The sequence below is a fragment of the Mauremys reevesii genome, linkage group 1 (assembly GCF_016161935.1).
Source record: "Mauremys reevesii isolate NIE-2019 linkage group 1, ASM1616193v1, whole genome shotgun sequence".
NCBI classification, from domain to species: domain Eukaryota; kingdom Metazoa; phylum Chordata; order Testudines; family Geoemydidae; genus Mauremys; species Mauremys reevesii.
The window spans coordinates 164,714,355-164,727,918 of record NC_052623.1 but is presented as its reverse complement, the minus strand read 5'-3'; the positions used below and the strand labels follow the sequence as shown (position 1 = coordinate 164,727,918).

The window sequence follows — 13,564 nt, the reverse complement described above, 5'->3', positions numbered from 1 at the left end:
TGAATCAACAAGAGGGGATGCCATTTTAGATTTGGTTTTGGTGAGTAGTGAGGACCTCGTAGAAGAAATGGTTGTAGTGGACAACCTTGGTTTGAGCGATCCTGAGCTAATTCAGTTTAAACTAAATGGAAGGATAAACAAAAATAGATCGGTGACTAGGGTTTTTGATTTCAAAAGGGCTAACTTTAAAGAATTAAGGAAATTAGTTAGGGAAGTGGTTTGGACTGAAGAACTTGGGAATCTAAAGGTGGAGGAAGCCTGGAATTACTTCAAGTCAAGTTGCAGAAACTGTCAGAAGCCTGCTTCCCAAGAAAGGGGAAAAAATTCATAGGCAGGGGTTGTAGACCAAGCTAGATGAGCAAGTATCTCAGAGAGGTGATTAAGAAAAAGCAGAAAGCCTACAAGGAATGGAAGATGGGAGTGATCAGCAAGGTAAGCTACCTTTATTGAGGTCAGAACATGTAAGGATAAAGTTAGAAAGGCCAAAAGCGATGTAGAGTTTTCCCTTGCAAAGGGAATTAAAACCAATAGTAAAAGGTTCTATAGCCATATAAATAAGAAAACAAAGAAAGAAGAAGTGGGACCATTAAACACTGAGGATGGAGTGGAGGTTAAGGATAATCTAGGCATGGCCCAATATCTAAACGAATACTTTGCCTCAGTCTTTAATGAGGCTAATGAGGAGCTTAGGGATAATGGTAGGATGACAAATAGGAATGAGGATATGGAGGTAGATATTACCACATCTGAGATAGAAGCCAAACTCGAACAGTTTAATGGGACAAAATCAGAGGGCCCAGATAATCTTCATCCAAGAATATTAAAGGAACTGGCACATGAAATTGCAAGCCCATTAGCAAGAATTTTTAATGAATCTGTAAACTCAGGGGTTGTACCGTATGACTGGAGAATTGCTAACATAGTTCCTATCTTTAAGAAAGGGGAAAAACGTGATCCGGGCAACTACAGGCCTGTCAGTTTGACATCTGTAGTATGCAAGGTCGTGGAAAAAAATTTGAAGGAAAAAGTAGTCAAGGACATTGAGGTCAATGGTAATTGGGACAAAATACAACATGGTTTTACAAAAAGTAGATCATGCCAAACCAATCTGATCTCCTCCTTTGAGAAGGTAACAAACAGATTTTTTTAGACAAAGGAAATCCAGTGGATCTAATTTACCTCGATTTCAGTAAAGCATTTGATATGATTCCACATGGGGAATTATTAGCTAAATTGGAAAAGATAGGGATCAATATGAAAATTGAAAGGTGGATAAAGGAACTGGTTAAAGAGGAGACTACAACAGGTCATACTGAAAGGTGAATTGTCAGGCTGGAAGGAGGTTACTAGTGGAGTTCCTCAGGGATCAGTTTTGGGACCAATCTTATTTAATCTTTTTATTACTGACCTTGGAACAAAAAGTGGGAATATGCTAATAAAGTTTGCGGATGACACAAAGCTGGGAGGTATTGCCAACACAGAGAAGGACTGGGATATCGTACAGGAAGATCAGGATGACCTTGTAACCTGGAGTAATAGTAATAGGATGAAATTTAATAGTGAAAAGTGCAAGGTCATGCATTTAGGGATTAATAACAAAAACTATTGTTATAAGCTGGGGAGGCATCAGTTGGAAGTAACAGAGGAGGAGAAGGACCTCGGAGTATTGGTTGATCACAGGATGACTATGAGCTGCCAATGTGGTGTGGCTGTGAAGAAAGCTAATGTGGTCTCGGGATGCATCAGGCGAGGTGTTTCCAGTAGAGATAAGGAGGTGTTAGTACCGTTATACAAGGCGCTGGTGAGACCTCTTCTGGAATACTGTGTGCAGTTCTGGTCTCCCATGTTTAAGAAGGATGAATTCAAACTGGAACAGGTTCAGAGAAGGGCTACTAGGATGATCCGAGGAATGGAAAACCTATCATATGAAAGGAGACTCAAAGAGCTTGGCTTGTTTAGCCTAACCAAAAGAAGGCTATGGGGAGATATGATTGCTCTCTATAAATATATCAGAGGAATAAATACCAGGGAGGCAGAGGAATTACTTAAGCTCAGTACCAGTGTGGACACAAGAACAAATGGATATAAACTGGCTATCAGGAAGTTTAGACTTGAAATTAGATGAAGGTTTCTAACCATCAGAGAGAGGAGTGAAGTTCTGGAACAGGCTTCAAAGGGGAGTAGTGGGGTCAAAAGACATATCTGGCTTCAAGACTAAGCTTGATAAGTTTATGGAGGGGATGGTATAATGGTATAGCCTAATTTTGGCAATTAATTCGTCTTTGACTACTAGTAGTAAATATGCCCAATGGCTTGTGATGGGATGTTAGATGGGGTGGGATCTGAGTTACTACAGAGAATTCTTTCCTGGGAGTCTGGCTGGTGAGTCTTACCCACATGCTTAGGATTTAGCTGATCACCATATTTGGGGTCGGGAAGGAATTTTCCTCCAGGGCAAATTGGCAGAAGCCCTGGGGGGTTTTCGCCTTCCTCTGCAGTGTGGGGCATGGGTCACTTGCTGCAAGGTTCTCTGCACCTTGAAGTCTTTAAACCATGATTTGAGGACTTCAGTGGCTCAGACACTGGTTTGATACAGGAGTGGGTGGGTGAGATTCTGTGGCCTGCATTGTGCAGGAGGTCAGACTAGATGATCATAATGGTCCCTTCTGACCTTAAAGTCTATGATTCTATGTAAGGGGGGATGTTTTTAAAATAAAGTTTATACTTGAAAAAAAAATACTCTTTTGGCTCTGAAAACGTGGTGTCTGTTTCACCCTAAAAACATCCAAATTTAAAAAATGCAAGTAGAGAGGTGTTTGATCTCATTACTTGTTTTTTATGACTGAGAATTAATTTATTCTTTGGGACAATGTGATATCGCTATTTGTGATTTTATTTGATGTTTTATAGTTGATGTTGGAAAATTTCATTGAGGAATGCAAGTTTCCTCCAGAGCCAGATGCAGTTTGTTTTTATCAGCAGTGCCATGGACATTCGAAAATTCAAATCTATTTTACTGACCCAGACTTCAAGGTAAACTTTTTTTTTAAAGGGTTTTGGAGATTAAACTTTTTGCTGGAGTTATACAGGTTTTATGTGAAACATAAAATCTTAATTTTTTGTTGTTGTTGTTGAATGGTACGTTTTTTTTCTTAGAAAGCATAAATTTTTATGGTCTTCAAATTTTAGGGTTTTATACAGATTACTTGCTGTCAGCAGTGTAAAGTGGAGTTTCATATCAGCTGTTGGAAAAAGCTGAAAACTACAATTTACAGTGATAAAAATGACAAGGTAAGACCCATGTGAAACTTCTATTTAAGTATTGATTATTAACTGTATTCCAGGGGTGTAGCTGTGTTAAAGTTATTAAGATGAGTACAGTCCTCGAGCCTTAACATTTCACCTGTCCTATGGGGAACATACAGTCTGTGTTGCAGGCATAGGGAAATCCTGCAGGCATCAAGGTGTCTATGGAGGACAGTGATATTTATGTAGAGGCTCAATGTGTCTGTTCTATTTACCTCTTACTTTATGGATGCTTGATTCCTTTAGAAACCTTGCTGTTATGGCCCCCCCCTTCAGCTAATACTCCAAAACCAAAAGGGTTTCAATTTGCATAGGGAGACTTGGCAGAAGATAATGGTAGCAATCAGTATAATCCTCTGTTGGGAAATTCCAGCAGGTTCGGGATGGGAAAATGAGGCTGTTAACATCAGGAAGTGTCTTTTCTCAATCCATAGAGCACAAATTCTGTGGACAGAAAATGGGAGTATTTCATCATTGGTTTGGGGAGTAAAAGAGTATGTGCCATGAGCAGCTGCTCTCATTTTTTTGATCCCAGCCATTTTATGCCATGACTGGCTTCTTTCAGCTAAATGCAAGTAGAGGCCTAAGCCTTTAGTGATGGTCTTAATTAGCTTGGTCAGCTCAAGTTCCGTATACACAATAGCATTTCTGTACAAAAGCACGGAGATAGTGCATCTTTCCATTTGATTGAAAACAGAATTTTTTTTTCTACATACCTGATCCTCCCCAACAGGATTTTCTTCAAGAATCATGCTTCACTCCTGATTGTAAAGGCCTCATTTCAAAAATTGTTATCTTCAGTTCTTCTGGTCTCGTGAAATGTGAGGTAAGTAATTAAACATCAGTGTGAAATGAGAATCAGTTTTTTAAAACAAACCCTCATCTTGCAATTAAGATCCACTGGAGACTTGTACAGTGTTACTTACTGACAGTGCAGTTACATAATTTCACTAGGGGATCACAACACTACATAGCTCAATTAACTTTTTTAGCACCCCCCTTTGAGGGAGGTGGTGCTGTGGTTGTGGTTTTGGTACCTATTTTACAAATGGGTAAAAAGAGACAAAGGGTAAAGTGATTTGCCCATGGTGAGATAGCAAGTCAATCTACTGTGTTGACCTTATTACAAAACCACAGGTAAACTGGAATGTTTTAAATATAAGCTTCTTACATTTATTATAAGATCTTGATATACAAATGTAATTTAGTGGAAGCTTCATTGAATTTTCATAGTACAATAAGTATGAGGTGGTCTGGCTGTACTAGTTTTAACATATCCATGCTGTCTCAGATTCCTTGCACCTAAGTATCCCAGCTTGTTTTGGACTGGTGACGTACTGAAACGACTGATCGTTGTAGGAGCAAGATTTCTGCCTGTTGAAGTAAATCCAGTTCTTCGAGTATGAACCTCTTGAGCCCTTGACTGGAGATTTCCTATTAGCAGTGTCTCTTTGGTCCATGTGTGCACTTGGTACGACCTCGTGTCACACACAGATGGTGCATAGAGCTGCAGTGGTGAAATGTCTGAGTTCTTCTCTACCACCTCAGCCTGCGACTGAGTTCTAGCATGTCCACCTCAGCATGTTCTACATGAACGACACGGCTACAACTACATGGAATACTGTTGTTCTTAGTTTAGTGTTTCTGGTTAGCATTAGCTGTTGTTAGTATAGGATTAGTTAGATAGTAGTGAGAGATTTTGTTTTTTTTCTCTCCCTTTTTTCCTCCTTTTTTCTGTGGAGCTTATTTGATCTGGCTGGACATGTCTGGCTCACCCGGTTTCAAATGCTGTCATTCTTGTCGGGAGGCTATTCCTGTCAGCGATGACCATTCTAGGTATATCGGTTGCTTGGGAGAGTCCCATATCTCCCAAAAGTGTAACTCTTGTCTGACTTTCAAATCTACAGCACAGGAGAAGTGGGAGTATGATCATATGAGACACTGGGAAATAATTGTAAGGAATGCTTCTTCTCTATTGTGACCTTCTCTGCCAGATTACCTTTCCCGTGAACTAATTGTCTTTCTGTGTAACCAAAGCTTGCAGCTTTATATGGCTTGAGCAGCCTAGGTGGCTGCATTATTATTATTTTTTTTTATTCAAGCTATTACATTGTTGACTTCTGAAACATCAGATGTCATTTTTGTTTTTATTGTTAAGAAGATTGCTTTAGAACTCAAGTTCAATTAACCTGGTGTAATTTTTTTGTAGTTTGAACAAAAAATCCCCAAAATTAAGGATCCACCAAGAGCCAGTGTTAAACAGAAATGTTCAAGGTAAGATTTGTAGGATTAACAGTAATTTATAATCCCATCCTATTGTTAATTTATATTTCAGAAATTGCTGAAGTACTCCAGATATTTTAGAGAGGTGATAGTTGCTCTCTTTATGGCTCAGGCAAGGATTCAAATGATTATTTGATTCATCTGTGTTCACCGTGTTACTAGAAAGTTGACAAACTAGAGGGAGTTCAGAAAACAGCATAAAAGATTTTAGAGGTTCCTAATTTGATAGCAGGATGAAAAAGCTAAATGTATACAAACATGATTAAATCAGAGCTCATAGTGAGCTGGTACTAGGGAATAAGTCTTATTAGCAGTTCTGTAGTTGCCCTAGCAATTTCTAAAGAACTAAGTTTTCATTTAAAAAAAGAACAAAACTTGTTTATGGCCATGAAGAAAACCTTCAAAATATGAATCAATGCAAAGAGTCTTCTCTGAATCTCTATACAGAGAGAATCAAAGGTCAAATTAATTCCTGTAGTAATTCCATTGGTTTCCATAAAATTTGAACTAATAATTCTGAAGTGCAAATTGCTCCATTCATCTCAATTAGGCTATTAAATCTGAAGCTAATTATAATTATTTAAGATTGGTAAATGCCGTTTCACTGCTCATAATCTTATCACAAACAACCTGGGATTCCGGGACTGTGGGTGGAACTTGAAAACCATCTCTTCCCCTTCATTCTGCTCACCAATCTGACCCATGGCCTAAGTAGCTATGAAGGGAGAGGAAGGAAGAGCAGGGAATATGCTACCCTTCTTGACATATGTATGTTTTGCTTTGAGTGATGGTCCCTTTTGTATTCCACTGTGGGATATGCATGCACCAGGGGCCAGAGAATTTGAAAGTAGTGTCCATTGGTCTATGCATGCACCCTAGTTCACCTCGTGCCTCCAACTGAGAGGATAAAGGGTAGGGTGGACCAACCGCCTCTCCAGTTCCTTCTCACTGCTACATGGTACAGGTTGGAACCATTAGTGTCCACAGCTTCAACTTTGTCCCATAAATAATTACTCTTGGGGGAATTCTGCGCCAAAAAATTAAAAATTCTGCACGCAGTATTTTAAAATTCTGCGTAGTTTATTTGTCAAAATAACACAATATAAAAACACCAGTTTCAATTATTTTGGTAATTTATTTAAATTACAATACAGTGGATGGGGAGAATGGGTGTGGAGAGCATTGGAGAAAATCCCCAAACCCCGTTTGTCTAATAGTAATAGTTAGGTTTGACTCTTAATAGTTATTAGTCAACAAATATATGAAGCCATATGCTCAGTATTACATCATATGCAGCTGAAGAGCAAGTGAGGGCTGAGGAATTAAACTCACAATTTATATTGGCTACCATCTCCAGAAAAGTCAGTAGTAAACAGTTAATGGAACACATTTTGATAGGAAAAATTTTCAGTCCAAAAATTTAGACCAGTTCTAATCACTAAAGCACCATAAGCATTTATATAACTATATTGTCATTTACAATAATTGATGTCTCTCACAGCACCTCCCCGCGCGCGCGCGCGCACACACACACACACACACAGATTTATGTCTTCGTTGGCTGCTCCAAGCTGCTGGGGAGGAGCAAGTGACTGTTCTTGCTTCTCCTCAGAAATCATGTTTCTGTGGGGAAGCAAAGAAATCTGCGGACAATATGAAATTTGTGCCCGCACTGTGGCGCAGAATTCCCCCAGGAGTAAACAATAAATAACTTAATTGTAAATTGTTACGTTTTAATAGTTTATAGTTTTAGCAAATATAACAATTCTACTAGCTTTAGCATTAGATTAGTCTATCGGGGTACCTACCTCACCCTGTACCCTGTTTGGGTATTACATCCAGGACCCAGGCTTCAAACTCTGTTCTTCCTGCCCATGATCCTTCTCTGTCGGTGACAGCCACCAATGCTGCCTGTACGGCCTTGGGGAAGCTCACATCACAGCAAGGTGAATAGCACCTCTTCAACCAGAAGACAGATGAGTCCCTCCATACCCGGAAGGATTAGTGCTGCCCTCTGATCGCTGGGGATATACACACCTGGTCCTAAGAGGAAGTTTCATTGCCCATGGGCCAAATTGAGGTATATGGCTCAACAGTTCTTCTATCAGAGGCCCTATGAGCCACCACATAAGAGAGAGAGTGTACAGAAGTCCTGCTTCCCTACGTCCTCCACAACAGGTTTTGCATCTCAGTCTCAGCCATCAGCTCAACATTATCTTTGATGAGAGCTTGAGAGCCATGAACCACTATTACTCTTATCAGCCACTTATCAGCCACCTCCTGACTCCAGCACACCATTCGGGGTTTGTCTAGGTCTCTTTTTTCAACAGCTGGAGTGTGATAACAATAGACAAGTGGGTGCTGAATGTCATCCACTCTGGCTATGTGATAGTTTGCATCACTACCTCCCCTGAAACCCTCCTCCCTGTCCCCCTTTAGGGACCACTCTCACAAGAATTGGATCACACAAGAGGTGGATTTCTTAATGCAAAGAGGAGCAATAGAACACATTCCTCCACAATACCAAGGGAGAGGGTTTTACTCAACCTCCTTCCTAATACCTAAAAAGAAGAGTGGTTGGAGACCAATCTTCGACCTCCACCATCTCAACCACTTTATTCGCAAACTCAGATTTCTCATGTCACGTTAACAGCAATAATTCCATCTTTAGAAAATGGCATGTGATCCATGGCTCTCAATATGGAGGATGCTTGCTTTCACTTAGATATCCACTCCACCCACAAGTATTTTCTCAGATTTATGGTGGGCCCCAACCATTTTCAGTACAAGATACTCTCCTTCAGAATAGCAACTGCACCCAGAGTCTTTACCAAGATATTCTCAGTTGTTGCAGCCCACATTAGACGTCATGGCCTTCTTGTCTTTCCCATACCTTGATGACTGGCTCCTTGCTGCCACACCTGGAGACCTATGCATTGAGTTGAATAATGCTACACTTTCGCTCTGCACTGGGAGTTAGCATAAACATGGAAAAATCTGCTCTTGCCCCACACAATCTCTAGACGCCATCAGGGCAACCCCAAGTTATATCAGCACAAGGGCGTACCTGCCCACAGACGGATTTCAGACCATGAACAATATCATAGCTCACATCACAAACTGTCCTCAGATTCCGGGCAAAACATGTCTGTCCCTGCTTGGTCATGTGGCCTTGTGCACTTATATCACCCTATTTGCAAGACTTCACCTTTGTTGCCTTCAGGTATAAACCGTCATTCCATGAACCACATGATGACAGTTCCTGGCAAGGTACTGTCGTCCTTCCTATGGCAGACAGATTCTCATCAAATATGCGTGTGGTCCCCTTTCTCTCTTCTTCTCCAGACAGGACCATCATTATGGATACATGCCTACTAGGTTGGGGAGCCCACATGAACAACCACACAGCACAGTGGGTTTGGACATCTTGATAGGCCGGGATGCACACCAATATCCTGGAACTACAGATAGTAGGGAAGGCTTGTGAGTTCTTTCTTCCATTCATCCCCATCACCATGTCCTTATAATGTCAGACAACACTACAACAGTCTTCTACATAAAAAAAAAAGGGGGAGTGAGGCAGAGGCCTCTGGAACTGGTGCCTCAGCAATCAAATCAGCAGATTACCTCCCAGGAAAACAGAATATGCTCACAGACTGTCACAGACATTTTGCAGTTGATCACGAGTGGGAGGAGGCTTCATGATGTGGTACTCCGCAACATTTTCATTCTATGGGGAAATCCCAACCAGGGATCTATTCCCTTCTCAAGTAAACAGTAAATGCACTACATATTGCTCCAAAGGAGCCCTAGGTCACCACTCCCAGGGCGATGGTCTCCTTCTTACTTGATAAGACCAGGTTCACCTATGCCTTCTCTCCACCACCCTCCTGCCATGAGCTCTAGGCAAGAACCTGCAGAACAGAATGAGGGTCATACTGATCACCCATTTCTGGTTTCCCAGCCTTCTACACATGTTGTCTCGCCCACCAATCATTCTCCCAATGTTTCTTGAGCACGTGATTCAGTGGAATGGCAAGATTAAACACTCTAGGCCACTGTCACATCCACCTTCTCAAGGTTACTCAGTTTTCACTAACCCACTGACCAATAGATTCTAGAAAAGGCTTAATAAGACCCTTGCCACCTGCTCAGATGCTTTCACCCCAGTGGGACCTGAATCTCATTCTCTCAGTGCTAATAAGACCCCCTCTGAGCCTTTAGTACACCACTACCTTGATATAACACCACCCGATATAACACGAATTTGGATGTAACGCGGTAAAGCAGTGCTCCGGGGTGTCGGGGCTGCGTACTCCGGTGGATGAAAGCAAGTTCAATATAATATGGTTTCACCTATAACGCGGCAAGATTTTTTGGCTCCCAAGGACAACGTTATATCGAGGTCGAGGTGTACTTGTTCCATGTTCACTCCTTTCCATGGAAGTTGCCTTTCTCGTAGCCATCACATATGTGAGAAGGGTTGGCAAACTTGGAGCTCAAGCTTTTCCATACTGCAATACCCCTGTATTTTTCTATTCCACCCCCTTTCTCCCCCCCCCTCCGGGGATCTAGCAACGATGGCAGATCCTCCATATACTGTATTATAAGGATAAGATTTCTTTACCTCTACGCCCCAAATTCATCCCTAAAGTCGGAATTTCACCTTAACCAATCCATTCACTTACCTGCTTTCTTCTCAAAGCCACACACTTCTGCAGAAGAATGAAGACTCCACTCCCTCGAGCTTTGGCTTTCTGCCTGCAGAGAACAAAACCAATCAGGAAATCCCTGAGACTGTTTGTCTCTGTAGCAGAAAGAGTTGGAGGGCATGCCATCTCCAGCAGAGAGTCTCCAAATAGATATCCAGCTTCATTCTACTCTATCGGCTTTCAAACCCCAACACCCCCTACTCTTTCCCCCCACTCGCCCTCTTCCTCCCCCCCCCCCCCCGCAAAAAATCCCTCCCCGGAGGTAAGAGCTCATTCCACCATAGCTTAAGCAACGACTATAGCATCTCTTGAGGAGGTACATTATGGCCTGGTGCTGAACTCTTCCGCTGATGCCTCCTTTGGTATGGCAGTACTCCACTCAGCCCTACGGTGTACATCCTCACATCTTTCTCCTACTTAGGTACTGTTTGTCAATCACCCGCAGTGGCGTACAATAGGGACCATCACTCGACGAAGAAGAGAAGGTTACTTACCTTTAACTGAAGGTCCGTGAAGATGTGTGATCCCTATCTCTATTCCAGTACCTGCCCTCCTTCTTCTCCGCTTTGGATCTTATCTGATTTGTGGTAGAGAGAGAACCGGAGAGGTGATATGTCCACCCCGCCCTTTATCCTATCGATCAGAGGCACTAGGTGAATCAGGGCTCATGCGCAGACCAACAGACATGACTTTCAAATTATCCGGCTCCAGGGGCATGGTATGCATGCGTAACCTGCAGTGGAATTCAGATAGGGACCACGTATCTTGAAGACCCTCCCGTTACAGCTAAGTAACCTCCTATTATGGAAGTTGAGCACTTCTAGCAGAGAATACAGCCTAGAGCACTGTTTCTCAACAACCAGTCCATAGCAGCCTCCTTCCCACTCCCTGACATTTCCCAGACATAGTTTAGAAAGGCAGGAAGCTGGTCCCTGATATAAATGTTGAGAAATGCTGCATTAGAGCGTGAGCGGTCAATCTGGAGGTTGTAACCATTCAACCAGTCTCATTGTTAAGTGGGAGGAAGGAAATGGCTAGATTCTAGCTACATGGGAGGGGCACTACAGTATGGAAAAGCTTGAGCACCTCTACCCTAGAGTGTTTACTTGATTGAAAAATTCTGTATGGATCCTAAGAAAATGCTGGTTAAAAACTGAATGGTGTATACAGGTTACGTTTGAATGTTCAATTTGCACGGTCTTGGCATTGCTGTAATACCTCGAAAGGAGTTTGCATTTATTGCTCACAACAGATTTGACAGAGTGGTAAATACTGGTGCTTCATAGTAAGGGGATAAACTTGTTTGATTAGACAGGAACCCTGGGAAATCCAAACTGTAAATATGTATTGGACAGGTTCAGTATAGATCCTCAGTATTTTATTCCCCTTAATCTCATTCCAAATGGAAAATTATCTGAAGTAATGAGAGATTCACTAAACTGGTTTCATTTAGGTAGGAGTTTAGATTCCTTGGGATATGAATTCCAATAATGAGAGATACATGTGTAAAGATGGATTTCTTGTGTTAAGTTGGTCATAGGAACTTTTTTTTAACATTTATTTATAAATAACTCAACATCTTGTACATGTTAGATATAAAGATGGGCATGCATGCTACATCAGAGAGTCTTTTAAAGTCAGCTCCTCCTAATACAAATTATTGTAAAATATTTAGGATATTCTCTCTACATCTACAAGCTTCAAATAAGTTGTTCAATATGCCTGAAGGTAGATGGTCTCCATTACTTTTTAACTGAAGAAATAGCTATATTCAAATTTTACTTCTCTATGGTTTGACTAATGACTTCTACTGTGAAAAATGTATAATGTAAGCTGACAAATGTTCTAATAGGTGGAGAATGGTTTGTAAACTGCCAGAGAAAAAATGGTCTATTGATAGTTGAGGCTGATTTGCCTCACTTATCAGTTCCATTTATCAGTTCTAGGAAGCTAAAAATAAAAGAAGAAAAAAAATTGAAGAGAAAGCGTGTAAGAGAAGAAGCACTGAACTCAGCAAAAGATAGCATGGAAGAAAATAAAAGGGAAGATAATACATCTAAGTATGATAGTCATAAAGGTACGTGGAAGTTTAAGGTATTTTATTGTAGAATACATTTGTATTCTAATGTATTGCTATACATTATCATATAAGCAAATGGATATTTTGATTAGCATAAGTAGCAGTTTTAATGTACCCTCAGTGAATTGAATATGAATATTATTTTAAGGAAAGGATTATACCGGTAAATACTGATCTGGAGTGTCTTGTATAGTCACATTGCTTAATTACTTGATTATTTGCATTACCATGGTGCATAGGAGCCCTAGCCAATGCCTATGGGAAGATGCTCAAATACTACAGTGATGAACACAGTAGAAGAATCTGTGTAGAACAGAATAGCTCTTTACATATTTATTGTAGTGCTAACGTACAAACGAAAATGTATTTACCAAAAATGGGTGAGATAAGATGGCTGTGGCAAGCTTTAATTTAGAATTTAATTTACTTTTCATAGACTTTGCTAAAATTAGACAATACAGTATTAAATAAAATACTACTGTGTTTCACATTAAACAGTTTACTATTTTGTATGTACTAGTTGTGGAAAAGATAGTGGATAGTTGCTTTAATTTAATTCTCCTTTGAGAATTGTGTGTGTAGATTCTCACATATGGGATGAACACATGCCCTTGGTGCAATCAGAGCACAGTCTTTCCCTTCCCTGCTCCCCTTTGGGACCCTTTTTTTCCCTCCAGGCAGCATAGAATGAAATAGCGTTAGGAGAGTGGGGATTAAAAATAATCTGTGGAGAATGTTTATTAGTTTCCACCTTCTTGGAGTTGGAATCCAATGCTTGTTGAACCAACAATTGAGCCTCTGTGTTATCTTTATATTATCTACCCTTCCAATCCATGGTCTTTGTACTGTAACCTCAGGTAGGGGAAATCTAAGATTTACTGGCTGGTCCTCCTTATATAATGTTTCATAAGAGTACTTCCTTAACCAAGTTTCTGCCTAGGTGGTTTCCAAGTTCCATCTGAATCTATGCATAAATCTGCAGTTGTTCTTCCCTGAAACCTCATTCCATGTTGGGGAAACTAGGTTACATATCTTTGGGAGTTTAGGAGTTCAGAGCTACCATTTAATTAGATCAAACCTGTTCATAAGCCCAGATGAAAGGTGAGGGGGTGTGCTCTGTATTGTTCTTGCACGTGTATCCGATCCAAAAGGTTTTAGGGTGTAAGGGACTAAAGCATTTGTT

The 13,564-nt window shown here is 40.8% G+C and overlaps 1 protein-coding gene and 1 long non-coding RNA gene across 13 annotated transcripts in view; one reads left to right on the top strand and one right to left on the bottom strand.

The window, feature by feature from the left end:
- Nucleotides 1–13,564, top strand: part of TTC3 (tetratricopeptide repeat domain 3) — a 145,153-nt gene that overhangs the window by 92,419 nt on the left and 39,170 nt on the right. For all 6 annotated transcript variants that reach the window (XM_039504605.1, XM_039504583.1, XM_039504573.1 and 3 more), the window contains exons 22-26: nucleotides 2,911–3,033; nucleotides 3,190–3,291; nucleotides 4,040–4,132; nucleotides 5,516–5,580; nucleotides 12,242–12,378. In XM_039504605.1, coding sequence (XP_039360539.1) covers nucleotides 2,911–3,033; nucleotides 3,190–3,291; nucleotides 4,040–4,132; nucleotides 5,516–5,580; nucleotides 12,242–12,378 — 520 coding nt within the window. The remainder of the gene's footprint in view (nucleotides 1–2,910; nucleotides 3,034–3,189; nucleotides 3,292–4,039; nucleotides 4,133–5,515; nucleotides 5,581–12,241; nucleotides 12,379–13,564) is intronic.
- Nucleotides 1–13,564, bottom strand: part of LOC120385986 — a 46,435-nt gene that overhangs the window by 26,495 nt on the left and 6,376 nt on the right. For 2 of the 7 annotated variants that reach the window (XR_005589468.1, XR_005589466.1), the window contains exons 3-6: nucleotides 10,796–10,878; nucleotides 10,278–10,350; nucleotides 7,398–7,632; nucleotides 4,520–5,207 (exon numbers count right to left, since the gene is read on the bottom strand). This is a non-coding gene — a long non-coding RNA (uncharacterized LOC120385986). Of the gene's footprint in view, nucleotides 1–4,519; nucleotides 5,208–7,397; nucleotides 7,633–9,436; nucleotides 9,504–10,277; nucleotides 10,351–10,795; nucleotides 10,879–13,564 lie in introns of those variants that run through there. The other 5 variants (XR_005589469.1, XR_005589471.1, XR_005589470.1 and 2 more) reach the window with 4 other exon arrangements.